We start from the raw sequence: 23,043 nt of genomic DNA, 5'->3' as shown, positions 1-23,043 counted from the left end.
CTTATTTATTAATTCAACAGTTCTTTTACTTTCAATTTTATTAATTTCTCCCTTGATTTTTAGTTTTTCTAATTTAGTGTTCTTCTGGGGATTTTTAATTTGCTTGCTTTTTAATTTCTTAAGTTGAATGCCCAATTCATTATCCTCTGCCCTCCTTAATTTGTTAATATATGCACTCAAGGATATAAATTTCCCCCTGAGTACTGGCTTGGCTGCATCCTACAGAGTTTGGTAGGATGCCTCATCACTGTCATTCTCTTCAATGAAATTGTTGATTGTTTCTATGATTTCTTCTTTGACTAGCTGGTTTTGGAGAATCATATTATTTAATTTCCAATTAGTTTTCAATTTGCCTGTCCCGGTGCCCTTACTAATTATTATTTTTATTGCATTATGATCTGAGAGGGTTACATTTATTATTTCTACTCTTGTGCATTTCTTTGCAATGTTTTTATGCCCTATTACATGGTCAATCTTTGTGAATGTACCATGTGCAGCTGAGAGGAAGGTGTATTCCTTTTTATTCCTATTTATTTTTCTCCACATATCTATTAAATCTAATTTTTCTAGGACTTCATTCATCTCTCTTACCTCTTTCTCATTTATTTTTTGGTTTGATTTATCTAGATCTGAAAGAGGAATATTTAGATCTTCCACTTGTATGGTTTTACTTTCTATTTCCTTCTTGAGATCTGCCAGTTTCTAATTTAAGAATGTGGTTGCTATGCCATTTGGCGCATACATATTGAGCAATGTTATTTCCTCATTGTCTATACTGCCTTTAATCAGGATGTAATGACCTTCCCTGTCTTTTTTAATCATATCTATTTTTACTTTGGCTTTGTCAGAAATCACAATTGCCACCCCTGCCTTCTTTTTCTCATTTGAGGCCCAAAGGATTTTGCTCAAGCACTTTTCCCTTAAACCTGTGTGTGTCCACCCACCTCATATGTATTTCTTGTAGACAACATGTGGTAGGATTTTGGTTTCTAATCCACTCTGCTATTTGCTTCCTTTTTATGGGCAAGTTCATCCCATTCACATTCAGAGTTATAATTATCAGTTATGTATTCGCCAACATTTTGGTATCCTCTCCTATTTCTATCCCTTCTTCTTACACTATTTCCTTTTAAACCAGTGGTTTGCTTTATGCCAGTAACCCTTGTCTGCTCCCTTAATTTACTTCCCTTTCTACCCCCTCCCTTATTATTCCGCTCTTTTTATTTTTAAGGCCTAATGAATTCCTTCCCCCTTCTTCTCCCCTCCCTTTTTTAACCTCCCCACTCCCCTGTTCCCCTTGGTTTATCATTTCTGACTTTCTCAGTAGGGTTAGATAGAGTTTTATATCTCAATGAATAAAGCTACTCTTCCCTCTCAGGGTTTATTATACTGAGAATAAGGTTTAAATATTATCTCTTAATGCTCTCTTCCTTTCCTTCTTATAGTAGTATTCATCCCTTCCCCTTCTCATGCCCTCTTTGTGTGTAATAGAATATCCTATTTTTCTTATTCATTCAAGTTTCTCTTGGTGTCCACTACTATTCACCCCTCTCTTTCCCACCCCCATATCATCTTAGACCATTTCATATTCCGTCCTCTCCCAATGAATAATTCTTCTAATTACTATTATAGTGAATACTAAAAAGTGAATAGAGTTCCTTACAGAGAATTATACATAACATTTTTCCACATAGGAATACAAATAATAAGATCTTATCGAAGTCCTTAAAGAGGCAAATTTAAAAAATAAGAGTTTTCTTTCTTTCCCCTCTGTTTCTTATTTACCTTTTTATTTTTCTCTTGGTTTTTTTTTGTGGTTGGATATCGAATTTTCCATTTAGTCCTGGTCTTTTCTGTGCAAATACTTGGAAATCTTCTATCTTGTTGAATGCCCAAACTTTCCCCTGGAAGTATATAGTTAGTTTTGATGGGTACGTGATCCTTGGTTGTAGAACCACTTCTCTTGCCTTTCTCAATATCTTATTCCAAGCCTTGTGGTCTTTTAGTGTGGAGGCTGCCTGATCCTGTGTGATCCTGATTGGTGCTCCTTGATATCTGAATTGTCTCTTTCTGGCTTCTTATAAAATTTTTTCTTTTACTTGGAAGCTCTTGAATTTGGCTAGTATATTCCTGGGGGTTGTTTTTTCTGGGTCTAGTGTAGAGGGTGATCTATGGATCCTTTCAATATCTATATTGCCCTCTTGTTATAGAACTTCAGGGCAATTTTGCTGAATAATTTCTTTTAGTATGGAGTCCAAATTTCTATTAATTTCTGCTTTTTCAGGAAGACCTATGATTCTCATATTGTCTCTTCTAGATTTGTTTTCTTCATCTTTTAACTTCTCATTGAGATATTTCATCTTTACTTCTATTTTATCAGTCTTTTGACTTTGTTTTATTTGTTCTTACTGTCTTTAGAGATCATTAGCTTCTAATTGCTCAATTCTAGCCTTTAGAGACTGGTTTTTGGCTATAATCTTTTGGTTTTCCTTTTCGATCTGGTCATTTCTGGTCTTCAGTTTACTTGTCTCACTTTCCAATTGTGAAATTCTGCCTTTTAAACTGTTATTTTCTTGCCAGAGTTTGGTTTCCAATTTGCTTACCATTTTGTTTGATTTTTGGCCATCTTTCTCCAATTGGGAGTTTCTGTCTTCTAGCCTGTTAATTTCCTTTTGAGCTATTTCCCACTTCTCTTGCCAAATCTCTCCCATCTTTCTCATCATCTCAGATTTGAATTCTTCAATAGCTTGTGGTCAGTTTTCATTATTTTGGGAAGGTTTGGATATGATTACTTGTTTGTTCTCCTCTGCTATTTGCTCTGTTGTCTGGATTTTATCTGTGTAAAAGTTATTGAGTGTTACAGATTTCTTCTTGATGATCTTTCTCTTTTGGGGTTCTTGTCTCTGGCTTGCCATTATTAGCCCTGTGCCCTCTCAGGTTTCCTCACACTCAGGGTCTATCTGTGCTCTTTAGGCTCCTGAGGCCTATGGTCTATTTGTTTTCAGGGTCAAGCCTCCTGGTGGTCCCCTTGTTTGTTCCTCTGCCTGAGGCTCCTTTAACAGTCTCAGGGCGCTGCTTCCACAGTTGTGCACCCCTCTGCTCTGGGTCCCCACTCAAGGTCCGTGCTTGTGCTCAGGATCCGAGTCCTCACCTACACTCAGGATCTGTCTGTGCTTGGGTCTGCACCCGCTCTGGTGCCTGCGCTCAGGGTTTGTGTTCAAAGTCTGCATGTTCTTTAGTCTCTTGGGGGTCTTAAGTCTTGCTGCTCTCAGGAGCAGGCCCTGGTGACCCCAGGTAGCTGCCAAGGACTTAATGTGTGCCTCAAAGTTGCTCTGACTCTTGTGCGCTGGCTTTGGCACTGTAGGTGGTGTGGGGTGGGGGAGGGGGTTGCTCAGCTCACGTTTAAGTGAGAGCTGTTTCACCCCTTTATAGCATGGAAATGGCCTGATTCCACATACCTCCCATGTTGTGCCCTGTTGTGGGGTCTCTTCGTTCCTCTGGATTTGTTTTTATGTCTTCTTGAGGAGTCCTATATGTTTCAGTTAGGAGAGGTTAAGCAGCTTCTTTTTACTCTGCTGCCATCTTAACCAGGAAGTCTAATTGGAAAAGCACCTTTTCACCAAACCAAGGAGAGCCCTTTTCCCCAGAGAACCTTGGTGATCTACCTCTATAAAGGACCAGCTCTATATGTCAGGGGTCCTGAGTGGCGTTTTACGGCGTCGGATTGCTAAGACAGGAAAAGAAACTGAGAACAGCCGAACTAGTGGTTAGCCCATGCTGATCCGATGCTATGGGATTTGGACTTTATTTTATACTGGTTTCAAACAAAGAACACAAAGAAAAAGTTACAAATCATACACAATCCATTAAAGTCTAAAAAGTAGAGATATGGGTGCAAGGACAAGGGCCAAATTCCAACCACCAATTAGTAGGGTTTACTTCTGGGAGCAGAAATAAATTTCATGGAGATGTTTACTAATTGCGTTCTGCCTTGATTTACAGATCTGCACCTGGTCAGATAGTCTGGACTAAATTGTCCGGCTCCAGTCTTTATCTAAGTAATATATTTTTTAGGTTTCAGGCTTCTTAATTATCAAGGAGAGAAATTGTCAAGGAGAGGAATTGTTAACTCAGTAGCTGCTGGTCTGGTTAAGGACTCAAAGCTTTCCAATAAGAATGTTGAGAGAATGTGGGGATCTAAAAATGAGTCAAAAGAGGAGCCTCAGATTTTTACCTTAGATGGTCCATTCTATCTGCATCTGACATGTAGTGCAGAAAAATCATACACGCAGTTTTACTTGCCGATGATTTTGTAATGGGATCCAGATAAAACATCTATTACAGACTCTGTTTCTCTAAATGACTCCTAATAGCCTCTTGGAGGGATCAAGTTGTTTTTGGATTAATCTACCTGCTGGTATCAGAGCTTTTCAGGGCTCAGGTGACCAGGACCAAACACAAAGACTGCCTCAGCCTGGATTGGTCACGTAGGGAATCCAGATAACAGGCCCTAAATTTGACCCTATTTCTCCAATTGGCTTTTTACATATAACGGCTTTCAACATACCTCCTAGCTTCCCCAGACCTTTTGCCTTTCTTAACCTAAATAAATCTAGCTTATTCTATCCCTCAAGTGAGACCTGATTTTATTGAGCTCCAAAGGGCTCAGGTCAATTTCCCCATCAAGGCTGGGGAGCAGCTACCCTAGCTACCTCCCTTCATTTCCAGCTTCCTTCCCTACCTTCCTTTTCCCTTACCTCCTCCCACCCTCATCTTTCCTCCCTCCTTTCATCCAATCAACAATCTGGCAACCCAAATGAGCCTGAACCTGTCTGTCTTCCTACCTGCCAGGCTGCTTGCTTACTGGTAAGATTAAAAAAAAATCCCATCCAAAAAACCCAGCCCAGTGGGGGTCCCTTCCCCTACTAAGCTCCTACCAGGCTCCTCTGCCTCACCAGAGGTTCCAGATCTTAATCCCCCTCACAGCCCAGGAGCCATAACCCTCACCCTCCTTACCCCTGCTGGGCTAAAACCCAGCAGGAGGTCTGGCTTTAAAAACCCAGCAGGGCTCCAGAAAAAAAAAACGGTCCTTCTCTCACTTTCACCAACCCCAGCCTGCTTCTAAAACTTCCTGCCTGCCCCTAACTCTAACTACCTGCTCTAATCCCTCCCTCAGGGGCAAAGAAAAAGAAAAACTTGAAGCCCAAAACCCTACTTACCTTTGCAGGAAGGAGTGCTTCAGATCCACCCCCTTCCTCCATTTTGGTTCCCAGCATCCCTCAGTGCCTTAACTCAACCCCTTACCCACAATTCCCTTTCTAACTCCCTTCCCCCACCAGCAATTTTCTCTTTCCCCTGTAATACTGCATCTTGGCCACTAGAGGCAAGCACTGAGCAGTCAGTTTTTTTTTTTTTCCTGCTAAGCTACAGTGCTACCTTTCTGCCGCTGGAGGGAAGCACCAATAATAAATAATAAATAATTTCTTGCACAATTGAAAATAAATAAATGAATGAATGCAAGACAATAAAGAGAGCTAAATCAATCAATCAATCAATCAATAGAAGCTGCACAATATGATCACTTCTATACATGAAAACCTTTTGGCTTTTGCCAAATTGGAAACCTTTACAGTTTCTGAATGCTTCCTTTTCCTCATATTGCTGGGAAATCTTCTTTTTCTAATCTTCAATATGAAGATACAAAAAGCTATAAAAAGGAAAATGCAAGCAAAAGTCCAAGCAGCAGTAAAACTTTAATTGGAAAATTTCAAATATTCTATGCATGATTCAGTGGAAAAGGAGAATCCAATTCAAATATCTAATTCAAAATTTTGTGAACCTGTTCCTGAACTACTCAGAGAGGAAAATCCTATTTCTCCTGAAATAGAGAAGGAGACAGATATGAAAAAACTCCTCTCTTGTGTTGTGTATCCCTTGTCCAGCCCTCAGCCAATCCCAGCCCAGACCATACTAGTTCCTACCTGTACTGCCTTGGTAAGCACACAAACAACTCAAAAGAAACCAGAACCACAGATTGATTCTGATCCCTATGATGGTCTTTTCCCCTTAAGGGAAGTGCCCACAATAGGATGAACTGGGGATGTGATAAACTTAAGATATCATACTCCTTTCATACCCCAGAATAATAAAGAATTTTAAAAAGATATCTCCAGTTTTGAGGATAAATCGATTGCTATAATGAAAAAAAATGACAGATATGTTCTTCCAATATGATCCTTCTTATAAGGACATTGAAAAATTACTTCAGGCCTTTCTGATGGAATGTGAGAGAAATAAAATCATCTCTTATGTAAATAAAGCCCATGGGTACGATGCAGCATACTGGCCACCTTAAGATCATCAATGGGACTATAATATTCTCAGGGAATATTTACAATTAAATAGTGATCAAAATGCCATTCTAAAAGGAATGTGAGAATGCGCTGAAAGACCAGATGTTTGGACAAAATTTGACCACCTTATGCAATCTGATGATGAGGCACCCTCCCAATTTATGGATAGGTTCATTGAGCTGAGAGGTAGGTACCTAGACCTTGATTTTTCTACAGAACAAGGTATCAGACAAATACAGCACCAATTTGTTAATAATTCTTGCAGGGTGGTTCAAGACTATTTTAAAATGCATTGCCCAAAATGGCCCAGGATGGAGCTTGAAGAATTGAGGAGAACTGCTGTGTTTGTCTCAAAAGGACATGCAGAGAAAACAGCAGAAACTAATTATTTATTGGGATAAATACAAAAGGACCTGAAATCATTATGTGATAAAATAGATAAACAGGAAGGAGGGCACGATACTACACCAATACCACTTGCCCCTCGCCAAGAATCTAATTATTGATCCTTGACCTGCCACTTCTGTGAGAAGAAAGACCATGTAATAATGAATTATAGAAATCTATTCCAGACAATCAGGAATAACAACAACAACAATAATCATAATCATAATAATATTAATAACTTCAATAATTTCAGAAACAACTATCAGAATAATAACAATAATACTTTCAGAACTTGCAATTTTAGGACTGATAATTGTAGGAACATAAATCAAGCAGATAACTCAAACCAAATGACTCCACAACAATGTCTTTTAAGTTCAGCTCATCCACAAACTATTCAGGGTGCTACTGCCCCTCCAAATGGGGCAGAAGATGGTGCCCCTTAAACTCTATTAATCTCTATTGTTTTTGTTGTTTTGTTGCTATTTTCACTTTTCAGTTTTCTCTCCCCCAAATAGCATAGAAGAAGAAACAGATTTTATGATACAATTCCTGTCTATCCCTTATCTTTATTTGCACCATCTTGTATTTAACCCTGGACATGTGCTTTTGTGGAACTCCATAACTTGTATTGATAATTTGGAAAACTTGTATTTTGTGAATTTTGGCAATTTGGTATTTTCTTTGTACATATATTACCTTGAAGAAAACCTGTATTAGTAACCTGTATTGAATTGACTTGATTTGTATTTTGTGCTTTTTGTGAAATTTTTTAATTTTCTTCAATGTATTATTGCTTTTATACCTCCATTATTTTACCTCATTTGTACTCACACTGTGGACCATGGCTAAGCTAAGAGGAAATGCATCAAAATTCTTGGGTAAAAACTTTTATATTCTATATTTCCTTAGTGACACATATTGCAATATATATTGTCACTGATTATAGGAAATATATTTTTGATTTTAGTACATTTTTATAATTGCATGTACAATTTGTTTTTTCTAAAGCATGTCATCTAACTAAATTGAAAGATTTTTTGATTATTAGATTAGGGTAGGTTTATTATGTCCTTTAGTTCTAACTGTAACTGCCTGCCCAAAAAGCCTTAGACTACAGAAACTGCCATTGATATTTGTATTTAACTAATGTGGGACTTAGTATATGTGTCTGATTCAAGGAAATAAGATTAACAAAGGAGCATAGATTTCATCTACACAGTGTCAAAGATGCACGGACATCTACATAGTACCAAAGAAGCATGCACTTAACCTGAATGATGCCAAAAGAGCCCATAGGACAAAAAGAGAAACAAATCCTTCTAGGATTGCTGAGACTTCTACACCAATAAAAAAGGACTTGAATCTAGTGTGAGACTTATTATAGATAATCTTAGAGAGCTGGGTTAATTGTGGGTGTTGAATCCTAAGTGGGACACTTAGATATGATAGTGAACCCAAAGCGATCACCCACTGCAGTTGATGTTACAAGAATGTATTGAATCTGCTTATCCCAAACTCAAGATGACTACAATGTCCCAGGGCTACCAGCAAGCAAGGAATCAGCTTATAGAAATATTCAGCTAACTCTGCCCAACTGAAGCCTTGTGCCTTGGATAATGCCTTTTGTCTGACTGAGGATTGATCACTAATGTTAAAGGAATATAATAAGCCTCTTCCCTTAAGCTGATACCGGATTTAATCAACTAAAGCCCACTAGATCATTGATGAAGCTCAGGCAAATTGTAGTTTAAAGACGATTTCATATCTAATAGGTCTAGGGAAGGAGGATCAGAGTAATGACTGGGAAAGTGGGAATAGTAAATCCTTAACTATATTTAGATGATTATATTATTGATAAATCTCCTCTCATATATTGCTGATCAAAGTTCTTGGTTGTTAACAGTCTGGCCGAGGTTGGGCAGGTCCCAACCTAGAGTTAAGGTTATCCTGCTGAATGATAGGTTTGTTGATCTTCTTGGTTAATGTAATTCAGGAAACAGGGAATGATGAAACACAGTTGAGAACTGGTTGCTGGTTGGTTGATGAATGAATAAAGCACAAGCTAAGCCTACCCAAACCACCCTTAACCACCCAAATGTCTCACAACTGAGATCTAGATGGGTTCAAATCCCTGTCTTTTATATCCTAGCCTAACTGCCCTGGCTCCTGCCAAGCTCAGTCTATTCCACATTCTAAACAGGTAACTGTCCATCATCTTGACTTCAACATGGCTGTCAAATATTTTTTTACAATACTGCCTTGTGACATTTATGTCAAGTACCTAACAATTAGCTGTTCTGGCTCCATATTCTATCCCTGAGAAGAAACAATGAAAGAAGAAACAATGTAATATCAGACCAATAAATAAAAATCTAGTCCATTTTTCTAGTTTTCTTACTCTGGCAGTTGACTGTGGTCCTGGCTGAGTGGATAAGTGTATGATGTTGGACATGGATTACTTTAATTGGGCATTATGCAAAGACCTGTTGTGATTCTGCTGTTTCTTATTTAGAATTTTTTCATATAAAATTTAGGATTGGATCTTTATAATTTTCATCTAATAGTTATTTCGCTTTTTTGTGCTACTTTTCTGATGATTTTTGATAGGCGTTGATTCATATGCCTCATACCTCAGCCATGTTTTCCCTGTGCAATTTCAATGTTTCTTTCTATCCTCCTCGGGGTGGGGGGATGTATTTTTATTTCATATAAAAGTCTAGGTTATTTTGGTGTAAGAGATTTACTGTCTCCTGGAATCCAGATGGATATCCCCATAAAGACCACATGCTGATCCAGGAACCTGAGAGAAAAACCTGATGAGCAAAATTCAAACTGTGGGGTTTTTAAAATTCATTTGTTTTGTTTAAATGCATTCATTTTACATACATACATATACATATATATCTTTATCTATCTATCTATTTATCTATCTATCTAGTTGTGAAAGAAGGGGACTGACCCCTGATTTTTTTTTGTAAAAAAGTGCCAAGTATTTGATTTTCTTCTGTTGTAAAAATTGTTGCCATTTCCCCCCTTGTATTGATGTATAAACCCTTTATTTTATTGTGATTATATATTTATTTATGTTTGTTATGATCCATTGGGGAGACTGTTCTCCCAAAGGATCATGGGAGGGGTGGGTTTTGGAATGCTTTAAATCCTGGGAGACTACATCTCCCAGGACTCCCTACCATAACTTCCTCAGACACCTCCCACTTCCTATGTGGGAGGTGTCTGAGTAAGTAACAAAAGAGAGAGAGGTGCCAGTGTTTGGAGAAGCATCTTTTCCCCAGACAGAGGAGAACCCTTTTCCCCAGAGAGCCTTGATGATCTACCTCCTAGCTTCCCCAGACCTTTTCCCTTTCCTAACCTAAGTAAACCCAGCTTATTCTATGCCTAAAGTGTGACCTGATTTTATTGAGCTCCAGAATGGCTCAGGTCAATTTCCCCATCAGGGCTGGGGATCGGCTACCTTAGCTACCTTCCTTCACCTCCAGCTTCCTTCTCTACCTTCCTTTTCCCTTACTCTCTCCCATCTTCTTCCTTCTTCCTTCCTTTCACCCACTCAACCAAATTTTCACCTCACAACCAAATGCAGAAAAGGAAAAACATTAAATGTACTCTTTACAGACCACAATGCTAGAAAAGTTACATTTAATAAAGGGTTGTGGAAACACAGATTAAAAGCAAATTGAAAACTAAAAATTCTAATCTTAAAAAATGATGATTAAAAGAACAAATCATAAAAACAATTAATTCCATTAAAGAGAATGACAATAATGAGTTAGCATACTGAAATTTGTGGGATAAAGCCAAAAGAGTACTTAGGGTAAAATTTGTATCTCTAAATGTTTACATCAGAAAAAAGAGAAAGAACAGATGAGTGAATTGGATATATAACAACAACATCAATGAAATAAACTAGAAAATGAATAAATTAAAAATCTCCAGTTAAATATCAAAAAGGAAATCCTTAAAATCAAAGCAGAGATAAATAAAATTGAAGTAAAAAGACTGAATGAATAAAATTAGGAGCTTGTTTATTGAAAACCTAATAAATAAATCATTGGTTAATTTTATTTTAAAAAAAGAAAAAAAATAATTTTCCAATATCAAAAATGAATTGAGTGAATGAACCACCAATGAAAATAAAATTAAAACAATCATCAGTAGTTATTTTGAACAATTATATACCCCAGTAAAATTAACCATCTCAGTGAAATGGATGAATATTTAGAAAAATATAAACTGCCCAGATCAATGGAAAAAGTAACAGATTATTTAAATAACTCTGTCTTAGAAAAAGCAATTAATAAGCCATCAATGAATTCCCCAAGAAAAAATTCCCAAGACTAGATAGATTTGCAATTGAATTCTACTAAACAATATGGAATAATTAATCACAATATTACATAAATCATTTGAAAGAATAGGTAAAGGAGTCCTACCAAATTGTATTTATGACACAAATATGGTTTTTATATGTAAATCAAGGGGAACAAAAGAGAGAAAAAAACTAGTGTTAAAATTTTGCATCAATATTCATTAAGGAAATTGGTCTATAGTTTTTTCTCTCTTTTGTTCTTCCTATTTTAAGTATCAAAACCACATTTGTGTCATAAATATAATTTGGTAGGGCTCCTTTACCTATGGAAATTTAAAAACTAGCAAGCAAATTATAGAACTATATCACAAAAATTATATATCATGACCTCATATAAGAAATACGGGGCTATTTCAATATTAGAAAAACTATCATCACAATTAACCATATCAATACTGATAGCAACAAAGATCCCACAACTATATCAATAGATGCAGAAAAAGCATTTGACAAAATATGATGCTGATGCCTATTAAAACACTAGAAGGCATAAAAATCAATGGAATCTTTCCTAAAATAATAAGTAGTAGCTATCTAAACCTAACAGCAAGTATTATCTTTAATGGGTTTAAACTTGAAGCTTTCCCAATAAGATTAGGAAGGATATCCATTAGAAGCACTATTATTCAATAATGTAGTAGAGATGCTACCTATAAAAATAAGATAAGAAAAAGATATTAAGGGAATAGAAATAGGCAATGAAGAGGCAAAAAGATATTGCTTTGTTGATCATATGCTGATATACCTGGAGAACTTTAAAGAATTACCTAAAAAACCAGTTGATAGAATTAACAACTTTAGCAAAGTTGCATGATATAAATAAACCCACACACTATTTCTATGCAGTACCAACAAAACTCAGCAGGAAAAGATAGAAAGAGAAATTTAATTTAAGTAAACATAAACAACTTAAAATACTCGAGAATTTACCTACCAAAATGAACCCAGGAATTATGTGAACCTAATTACAAAACACTTCACACATAGGCAGGTCTAAACAATTGGAGAAATAGTAATTGCCAATAGGTAAGCCAAGCTAATATAACGAAAATGACAACACTACCTAAATTAATTTACTTTTTTACTGTCATACTAATTAAACTACCAAAGAATTATTTTATAGAAATAGAAAAATAGTAACAAAATTTATATGGAAGAACAAATGGTCAAGCGGCAGCTCAGTGGCTCAGCAGACAGAAAGCCAGGTCTGGAGATGAGAGATCCTAGGTTCAAATTTGGCCTCAAGATACTTCCTAGCTGTGTGACCCTGGGCAAGGCACATTGTCTACCCCTTACCATTCTTCTCTCTTGGACTGTAATTGCTATCTGATAATTAGTATCTATTCTAAGACAGAAAGTGAATTTTGGGGTTTTTGTTGTTTTTTTTGGGGGGATTTTGTGTGTTTTTAAAAAAGGCATCCTAGCAGTTCCTGATTTCAAACTATATTTAAAAATATTCATCAAAACAATCTGGTACTGGCTAAGAAATAGTAATAAACCAGTGAAATACATTAGGTACATAATATAGAGTAATTTTGTACTTGTAAACCCAAAGAATTCACCATTGGACGAAAACTACTGGGAAAACCAGAAAGCAGTCTGGCCATAATTAGGCATATACCAATGTCTCATACCATTTATCTAGGTATTATAAAAATGGATAAATGATTTCGACATAAAGGGTGATATCATAAATAAATTAGAAGAGAAAGGAAAAAAGCACCTTTCAGAACAATAGATAAAGGAAGCATTTATGACCAAACAAGAGATGGAGGGGAGTAGAGGAAGTAAAATAGATAACTATGATTACATGAAATTAAATAAAATTTGCACAAACTATTACAGCCAAAGTTTGGAGAGAAAAAGATGTTTTGCAACGAGTTTCTCTGATAAAAGTTTCAATTCTCAAATATATATAGAACCAAGCCAATATAAAAAAAATAAGAGCCATTCCCCAGTTGAAAAGTGGTGAAAGGATATATAGCAGGCAATTTTTAGAAGAAGACAAAGCTATCAATAATTATATGAAAAAGTGCCCTAAATCTCTACTAAATAGAGAGATATATATTAAAAGAATTCTGATATACCAAATCACACCAATTAAATTGACTAACTTTTACAGAAAAGAGAAATAACAAATGGCTGGGGGAATGGGAAAAATAGGGACACTATTGCACATTTTCATTTTGATCTAATATATATACACATATACGCATGTATGTATATACCTATACACTTATATGTATATGAATCTTTTTGCAACATAAATACATTATGATTCAATACAATACAAAAACAATTTCTATTTACGAGGAGCTTATGAAGGGAATTGAGAAAAACAAGTATACACACACACACACACACACACACACATATATTCATTCTTTGTATTTGTATAAGGAGTGCCTAGCACATGGTAAGCACTCAATTAAGTGCTTGCTGATTGATCTTTGATTGTTATTGAGAACAAAAGGCTTAGAGCAGATCATGAGCTATGGACATTGAAAAAAGATTTGATCAGATTAGATCTAGAAGGCAGAACTAGCAACAACATGTAGAAACTGAAAAGAAGCAAATTTATACTTGCATTAATAAAAAAATAATAATGGGAACTTCTGGGTTCAGCTCTAGATTGGGGACAGATGAAGGACAGAGAGCAAGGTTAGATAACAATATGCTCTCATGACTGGCAGGGATCATAGGAAGCCTGGAATCCAGCCAAGGGTTGCCACTTTCCTGGGCCACCAGAAAGGAAGGGAAATGTAGTAACAGTGTCTAGAGGTGACAGTTCTTATTGTGTCCAGAAAAGAAGACAGATAGGAAGCAAGGTTAAGAGTAAACACTCTAGAAGGGCTGCCTGTAACTAGTAACCCTACTACTTCTGTTCAAAATAGGAGACATGCTTCTAGTCATTTCCTTTAATTCCTTTTAAGACAACTCCACAAATCTATATTTAAAGCTCCACCAGAAAGCAATAATTTTGAGGCAAGGGGAGTTTGACCCCATTGAATGAATAGAAATCCACTGACCCCTTTCTAGTTAAGATGATTCATTGCATCTAAATCTGTGGATCTAAAGAATTCTGGCCCTTTGATTCATGACAGAAAACTGTCTCTTCAATTCTGTGATGAATGTTTTACACCTCTAATGAGAGAATGTTGGTAGAGGAGGTTCTGATCCTTCTCTCACCTTATCCCCATTCAAATAGTCAGGAAATATCAGGTGCTAACCACAGGACCCAAGCAAGATTGGGAAGGAAGAATTATGAAGCATGGCTTGACATCAAATATATGTTTTGGGGCATGGTGATAATATAAATTGTTACAACAATTAGAGGTGCCATCAACATTTCAACATGAAAAATCATTATTTGCCCTGAAACATTTTAACAGAAAATCAATTTTATACTCTAAATTTCCATTTACAAAAGAATAAAGTCAAATATTAATTTTTTAAAAAAGTAAATGAGCTACCACCTTAAAACTAATATTAAAACCTTAAGAGGTATAGGATATAAAAGTTTTAAATTTCTACCATTAAGCTGGTTTTGTAATGTGCAGGTTCTGAGGATACAAAAGTGAAAACAAAGCTGTTCTTGATGTCAAAGAGCTTATATTTTAGTGGGGGAAAACAGTGTGTATCCACATAAATATGTACAAAATCTTTTAAGAGATATATGTATATATTCATATAAATGTATGTGTATTTATAGTCACTTATCCAGCACTAGATCTGAAGTCAAAGGACCTGGATTCAAGTACCTCTCCAGATACTCACCACCTATATCCCCTGGGTAAGTAACCTTCTAGGTCTCAATAGCCTCATCTATAAAATGATGAGGTTGGACTAGATGGCCTTTGAGGTCCCTTCCAGTTCTAGATCTATGATCCTATGACGATATGGCTTCTCGAGAGAATTCTAAACATATTATTGGGAAGGAAATTACTTTGTAGCACTGCAATAAAGGTCAACCTCTCAAACTAGTAATAAAAATCATTCCTGAGAGCACTCTAAATTGTTTCTGCACACCTACCTCGGGTGCTTTAGATATGCAAAGCCCACTACATAATGTAATCTCATTTGATCCTTAAAACAAGCTAGGAAGGTAAATAGCATAAGTAGTATTTCTTCCATTTTACTGATGCAGAAACAGACCTAGAAAGACGAATTCACTAGGGCACGGTCACATACCCAGCTAATGTGGGATCTGGGAACTGAACTTGATTCCTAAGCTAGTGTGGTTTTAACTCTATCTCATTTCAAAAAGTATAAAACAGTTTTCAAGCATTTCCCTAAGGTTCTCTTTCCCCCACGCCCAGAATTGGGCAACAGGCATTGAATTGCCTTTTAATTCCATCTTTTGAGTCCTAGGATGGTGTTAATCTTTTGTTTCTTTTCTCCGTGCCCGCTATGACTATAGTGGAATAAAAACGAGCCTATTCCCATTCCTCCTCACATTACAAAGAGAAAAAGAAAATAAGATGCTGGCAGGGGAGGGGAAAAAGGGGGAGTGGGTGCCAAAGGAAGGGAGGGGAAAGGGGAGGGCTTGTTAAAGGCAAGTGCTGAGACTTCCTCTTTGCACTGTTTTCTTTTCCTATTACACCTCAGAGAGAGAGAGAGAGAGAGAGAGAGAGAGAGAGAGAGCGAGAGAGAGCGAGCTGTCTTTGGCTGAAGCCAGAGACGTCCCCGCGGACACCCAAGTCAGAGGTTATGATGGCGAAGAAGCCCCCCAAGGCAGCCCCGCGGAGAATTTTCCAGGAGAGAATGAGGATCACATCCCTGCCCTTGTACTTTGAAGGATACTTGTTAGTGAAGCGGGCAGAATACCAGGTAAGGCTCGAGATCCCAGTGCCCACATGCAAAGTCCCGGCTGGTATTGCCAGCTTTCAAAAGCCACTAGAGAGACTTAAGTGGAGTTAACGTGATACTTGGGAGCTTTTTTGGCTCTGCTCTTACAGGAAAATGCCACTTCCTCACCTTCTCTATTATATCATAGTGAAACTTTAGCATGTTTATAATTCAACCCAAATGCTCCAATTTAAAAATACTTACCCCCAAATAGTTTGGTATCTTATCGGTGATTTCAGCCACGTAGGGATCTCCTAGGGAGGAATTCCCTCTACCAAAGAGGACTGGTGATGTCTTCAAAATGGAAAGGCTTAGTGAAAGGCTGACAGGTGAAGTAACTAATCAGTCACACAGGAGTATGTGGCAAAGCCAGGGCGTTAGAGTCGAACTCTTCCTGACAAGGCAAGTTCTCTAATTATTATTCTAAGCTGCCTCTTCTGAAGTTAAAATGATATCAAAGTTTTGCTGAAAATTTCCTCCAGGAAGACCTCACTAAACGAAAAAATGCTAGTTTAAGAATGTGTTAAATTTTTCCAGGTAGCTCAGTGGATTGAAAGCCAAGTCCAGAGACTGGAGGTCTTGGGTTCAAATATAGCCTCAGATGCTTCCTAGCTGTGTGACTCTGGACAAGTCACTTAAATCCCATTGCCTTAGTCCTTACCACTCTTCTGCCTTGGAACACAATATTGGTTCTAAGACGGAAGGTAAGGGTTTTTTTAAAAAATGGTTAAAAAAAAATTTTTTTTGTGCAGCTGCACAATCAATGAGCTATGGAAGGTTAAGATGTTTTGAATTTGAGATTCAGAGCTGCGTTCTCATCCTGACTCAACTATAATACAAGCTGTGTAATAGTGGGCAAGTCAATCTCACTGTGCCTCAGTTTCCTCATCTATAAAATCAGGAAATTAGATTTATTTACTCATCTCTAAGACTGGCCCTATTTCTGGACTGTATGATTTTGCTTTCATAATGTCAGAGTTATGTGTGCCAGGGAGAAAAAAAATCAACAAGTTATGAAAGAATATTTGACAACTTTGACCTATTATTTTCAGCTCAGAGGTTCACAATTATAATTTTTTAAATTAAATACTCTATGAAGAGATATATATTAAAAATACAATTTAGTTTAGTTATTATAAAACACAATTTAGTTATGTAATTGCTCAGGAATTTAAATCTACTGATAGGAGATAGAAACATTTACAAGGAGATAATGAAATAAAAATTCAAGTAATTACAATTTGCCCATCTCTGTTTTAAAAATTATAAACTAAGTAACTATCAAACACAAACAAATGTTTGTATTTATAAGTAACAAAATTATTAAATCTTGTTATACCTAGTTTAAATATTGTGCATATTAATTTTATGAAGGTAGCGATAAAACATTGTTTGCATCTCTGTTCTCTTTTCAATTCTTTTCTCTACATTTTCCCAGTATTATTATTTTAAAAAACAGTTGTAGTCAATGTATATATTATTTTTAATGCTGCTTTCTTCACTTAAGTTTTTTATAAATCTTCCCATATATTTTTCTACTCTTCATATTTGTCATTTCCTATGACAGAGTACTATTTTTATTCATACTACTATTTCCTCATTTTGATTCATAAAAATTTACTTAAGTGTTTCTCAATGGTTGTTCACTTTGAGTTGTCTTTTTTTAAAATTATACATAATGTTAAAATATATATTTGATGCAGTCTTTTCTCTCCCTTAATAACTGAATTTTTAGGGTGTAATCCTATTCCCCTCCCTTATTAAATGATTAATCCTATCATAGAATCATTGAGTGAAAGGAGATGGATAGTTCCATAGTTTTATTGTATGACCCCATACTATTTTCCAAAAAGACTGTACCAACTCCTTGCTATATTGATAGCATGATAGTATGCTTTATAGCTTCCAGTTTTACATTTCATAATTTTCAACTCAGCCAATTTAATAGGCTATTTTATTAGCACTTCTTTTTAGTAGATTTTTGGGGTAGTTATTATTCATTTGAGTTTTTTAATGGCTTTTATTGTTATAAACTTAACAAGCATCAACAAACATGAACACTTATCTACACAAAGAGCAGGAGGGGAAGACTATATCAAATAGTGAATTTCTGTGACATATAGCTTGTTTTTTAAATGCATATTTTAAAGTTAACATGAGCTTTCTAAAACAGCCTTGATTGTCTTTTGAACTTCCTTCTGCTTTCTACTGTTTTATTTTTTTATTAAAAAGATCAATTGATATTCTTCTCCTCCTTTTCTTAATAGCTAAAATAATTTTATTAAAGTGATAGAAAAGAAATGTGAGAGTAATCTTATGCTTCTAGCTTTGGGATCCTTCCATAATGTGCCTGATAAGCTAGTCATGGGAGCTCCCAGCATACTGAGTCTAATCTGGGTAGAAACCATACTTGAATTAGCCTAAAGTGGCACTTTTTATATAAAATTGAGTTTTTTGTTTAGGAGCTAATTCAGAAATTGGATCTTATGCAGCTGGTGTCACTCAATAGTTTAACAATTAGGTATTAGGTATTATACAACATATAACAAATAAGAGAATTCTGTGGTTGGAATTTCCCCCTGTAATATCCTCGCTACCCTACAATTTTTCTTAATTCCTTCCCAAAAGTAAAAGCCTTCCCTTATATAAAATAAATATATTTAGCAAATATACATACCTGAAATATTAAAAAAATTACCACATCTGAACATGTCAGTCTTGGTATATATATATATATATACTAAGAGACATCATTCATCATCAGTCTTCTGGAATTATATAGTTAGCCATTGCACTCCTTACAGATCTTAATTCTTTCAAAGGTCTTTTCCGTTATAGTAGTAGTTGTGTAAACTGTTTTCCTGGTTTATCTTACTTCATTCTGCTTTACTTCATATAAATCTTCCCAGATTTCTTTGAATCTATCCCTTTCAGAATTTCTCATGAACAATAATATTCCATTATATTCACGAACCAAAATTTGCTCCACCATTTCCCAAATGATTGGTACTCACTTTCTTTTCGGTTCTTTGCTACAATAGAAAGTGGCTCTATCCAATATTTTGTGCATATTGGTCATTTCCATTATCTTTTATCTTTATGAAATATAAGCCTAGTTATAGTATTGTTGTATTGAGGATAAGCATAGTTTAGTGATGTTTTGGCTGATTAATGTCAGAGTATAATTATTGATAGGGGTTTGTGAGCTAAAGCATTAGAAAAAATACTTACCCAGCATCTCTCACTGCTACCTCTAGAACCTTGCTGGGAGATGTAGCAGCTGAGCTCTGGGGCCCAAAACTGCCAGTGTAAATAGAGCTCAGATGGTAGTTAGAGAGCTTCTACTGCACAAAGATCATGAAAAAGAAAATATTCTCTCCTATCAATGCTATATCTTGCATTCTAAGGGGGCGGGAGCAAGGGAGAGAACAAGATGTACACAGATAAATCAATATATGCAAAGTAATTTGGGGGAGAAGGGAAAGAGCAATATAATAATCTGGAGGAACAGGAAAGGAAAAATCTCCTGGAGGAGGTGTGACTGAATCTTGGAGTGATCTAGAGATTTCACAGGGTGGGAGAAGGAAGAAAAACCATTCCAGGTATAGAGGAGCTTATATTTTATCTTAGAGGCAACAGGGAGATTCTGAAACTTCTTGAGGAAAAAAGTTATATGATCAGAAAAGAGATAGGAGGCATCCCTTCTGCTGAAGTTTTTCAATTCAAAATCATGGCAACAAAGACAAAAACGACCTGGGCAACAGTGTCAAAAGAGGATAAACCCCCAAATAGAGACTCCCACCCACCCAGAGTCTCCTGGCAGCCTCAGACAAGACCCCAGTTTTTGTTAAGAACAACCTCAGAGTTAAAACAAGGCAAACCAGATGACTCCTAAAAGAGGTCTTCTCTCCAAAAGAAAAGGATCCTGCACATCTAACAAATATAGGCACCACCTACCCTTTTCAGAACTACAGCGAATCATCACGTTGTAAGGGAAAAGAGCCAAAATTCCCAAGTGATAATGAAGAGGTTAGGGAAATTATTCAGTATCACCTGAACCATCTGCCCAGGACAGAGAGCAAGGACAGCTGGGAAAAGGTCTGTTGTGGGTGTAGCACAGTGGTCCAAATACAATATTCAAGTTCTATTTAGTTTTTTGGGAATCTGCACGTACTTCATCTTGTTTTTGTCTGCACGTACTTCATCTTGTACAAATGTTACAGGATATCCGAAATATGATCCTGATTGGACTTTGGCACTGACCATGAACTTCCACACCTGGGTAGACTAATGGGGAAAGGGCTTTTCAAAGCAGGGGTCACCAGTGAGGGGAGCACTACAGAGAAAGGAAGTTTAAAAAAGTACCAGTTCATATCCTTGGTTGGGGAAATGAATTTGACTTACAATTTTGCATTAATAAATTTTTGAAGTTAAAATGTCACCTGTGTTCTAGTGTAGAGAGAGGGTGTTCCGTCCCACAAAAGAATGCTAGCTGTGGACTTGAGTGGACCCAAGTTCCTGCTAGGGACAGGTTGACCTCTACAGCTTTTTTCTTGATCTGGCTCATTAAATCCCAGTCCTAGAATAAAAAAATCTCCAATGAAAATCTCTTAAACAAAGCTAATTTATGGCTCATGTCTCAAGAGTCTTCCTAGTTTGGATTAACAGAGTCCCTTCTAAAAAGCTACTGAGTTTACAAAGTAATAGATACCAGGTATAAGACTGCTATTTTCACTCCCACGAAAGAAGTGATTAAAACCCCAAATACTGATAATTATATATTAATAAATATTTTAAAATATGAAATAGTAATCCATCGCTCCTATTATATTCTCTTAAGAAGCAAAAATTCCCAGGTGATTTGTGAAACTTGTGAAAAGGTTTTTTATTTTCCTCTTGGATCTGTACTGTCTGAACAGAAATTTGTGGTGTATATATATATCCTCTGGCAACTCAGGCATACATGACTCATCCTTGTCATCTCCTCTGAGAAGGGCCCATCTGGACAATGACTCCAGAACTCTCAAAACCATGAGATAGTCCTCATCTCAGGATCTTTATTTGATTACCTGTGCTTAGAGGAAAATTGCAAAGTGGAGGAGGCAGCTGGAGATTTATGATCCATGTCCAGTGTTACAGAGACAAGCACATATGCACCACGTGCATGTAACCACCATAGATGCTACTAGGGAATGAGGAGGGGAGAGAAATCGTGTAATTCCAAAGGACGGCTGTCAGATTCCCAAAGCATGTGCGTGAAAAGAGAGGACAGAGAGGGAGGACCAGAGATCATTTTTCTTTTTTAATGCTTATTGTAAGGCAAATTTTCCTGCTCATTTGCCAATCATCCCTGACACATTCTCCAGTATGGGAGCCATGAAGGCTGAGGAGTAGTTTCCAGTCACTTATATCCCTTTGCAATCAGATGAGGCATGGGCACATTCTCATGCATACTTCTTAGGGTGGCTTTCATCATCCCAAAGTGTAAATCCTGTGGTCTAATATGAGATTGCTGCATCATCTCAAAGTCATCCCAAGTCCTTTATTGCTGAACATGAAGACCACCAGAGCAGGCCAGAGTACAGACTCATCTCCATGTGTGCTTTAGGAAGTGACCCCCTATAAGATTCAGCATAGAAGTTATGGGGAAGCTCCCCTTATTTCTCATTTTACATCAGAAATTTTTCTGATATAAATTTTTCCTACTCTGCTCATTTCCTTTTTTATTCTAGATGCATTGATTTTGCTATACAAAAACTATTTTCTGCTTTTAAATCCATATATTTTATCTCTAATAATTTCTCATTTTGAGGAGAAAATAATTTTTCTGTTCTCTGAAACTGAAAAAATATTCTGTTTTTCTAATATTTTTGTAATGTGTTTTTTAAAATTTATGTAGCATCAGTTCATTTTGATGTGAGCCCTCTGATTCATAGTCATCAAGTCAACAAGCATTTATTAGCAGTTACTATGTGCTAGGCAATGTGCCAATGGCTCAGAATACTAATATAAGCAGAGAGATAATCCACATCCTCAAGGAGAGTTCTCTCTATATTACGTTCTAATTGGAGAAGACAACACATAAAAAGAAGCTGAAAAGTAGGAGTGAAGAAGAAGGTAATCACATGGAGTGATGGTAGAGAAAGTCTAGAGAATCAGGAGTGGGTGAAACCTGGAGAAGAATGAAAATGCAACTGCCTCAGGCATTTTCTTTAAAATGAAGTTTCTGAGAGAAACAAATCAATAATAAGAAGAAATCACAGAGGCAGATTATACTTCCATTGTGAGAAGTCCCATCATGGAGTCAATTTGCTTGGTGAGAAAGCTTCAGTGGCATGGTAGAGAAAATCCAAAGGAAATTTACAGATAAAAAAATTCTTTATATCAATGTAAATCAATAACTTCTCTGCAAGTTTTCATCTTAGAGAGTGCTTGTGGTCCCAAGAAGTTAAAGGACTTCCGGAGGATCAAAGAGCCAAGAGATTTCAGTAGCAGAACTTAAACCCAATTCTTCCAGACTTCTCGAGGCCAGCTCTCCATTCAGTATCCCACATTACCTCACAATAAAATAAATATATCATATGGAGTGGGGATCTAATCCCATTACTCCCACACTGTTATTTAATATTTCTAACAATTATTATTAATGATTTAGATCCAGTTTTAGTTGTATAAAGAGTGTTTTGTGGTTGTAATGATATAATTCCTGTGTTTATCTTGGTAGATAGATTCCTAAATATTTTATATTGTCTAGACTAGAGTGATTTTAAATGGAGTTTCTCTTTCTTACTACTGCTGCCGTTTTGTTGGAAATATATAGAAATGCTGATGATTTATGTTAGCTTATTTTGTTAAACTTTGCTAAAGTTGTTAATTATTCCAGTAGTTTTTTAGTTAACAGTTATTATTGAATACTAATTCCTTTCTTCAAAGTCCTTTGATCTAGGATTAATCAAACACAAGTCTATTGTGTAATTATGAATTATGAACAAAAGAATTGGTCAGTTTTTCTACTTTTTATTAGTTTTCCTAATAACTATGTTATAGTGCATTTGAGATATATTATAA

The 23,043-nt window shown here is 36.2% G+C and overlaps 1 protein-coding gene across 1 annotated transcript in view; it reads left to right on the top strand.

The window, feature by feature from the left end:
• Window positions 1-15,798: 15,798 nt before the first annotated feature.
• STAP1 (signal transducing adaptor family member 1) overlaps window positions 15,799-23,043 on the top strand; it is a 58,452-nt gene continuing 51,207 nt past the window's right edge. Inside the window, exon 1 of the mRNA XM_044680470.1 lies at window positions 15,799-15,957. Within this exon, the coding sequence (XP_044536405.1) occupies window positions 15,838-15,957 (120 nt within the window). The 5' untranslated portion in view covers window positions 15,799-15,837. The remainder of the gene's footprint in view (window positions 15,958-23,043) is intronic.

The sequence above is a fragment of the Gracilinanus agilis genome, chromosome 6 (assembly GCF_016433145.1).
Source record: "Gracilinanus agilis isolate LMUSP501 chromosome 6, AgileGrace, whole genome shotgun sequence".
Classification (NCBI taxonomy): Eukaryota; Metazoa; Chordata; class Mammalia; order Didelphimorphia; family Didelphidae; genus Gracilinanus; species Gracilinanus agilis.
The sequence above is the reverse complement of the archived record's forward strand: the minus strand, read 5'-3'. Positions and strand labels throughout refer to the sequence as shown.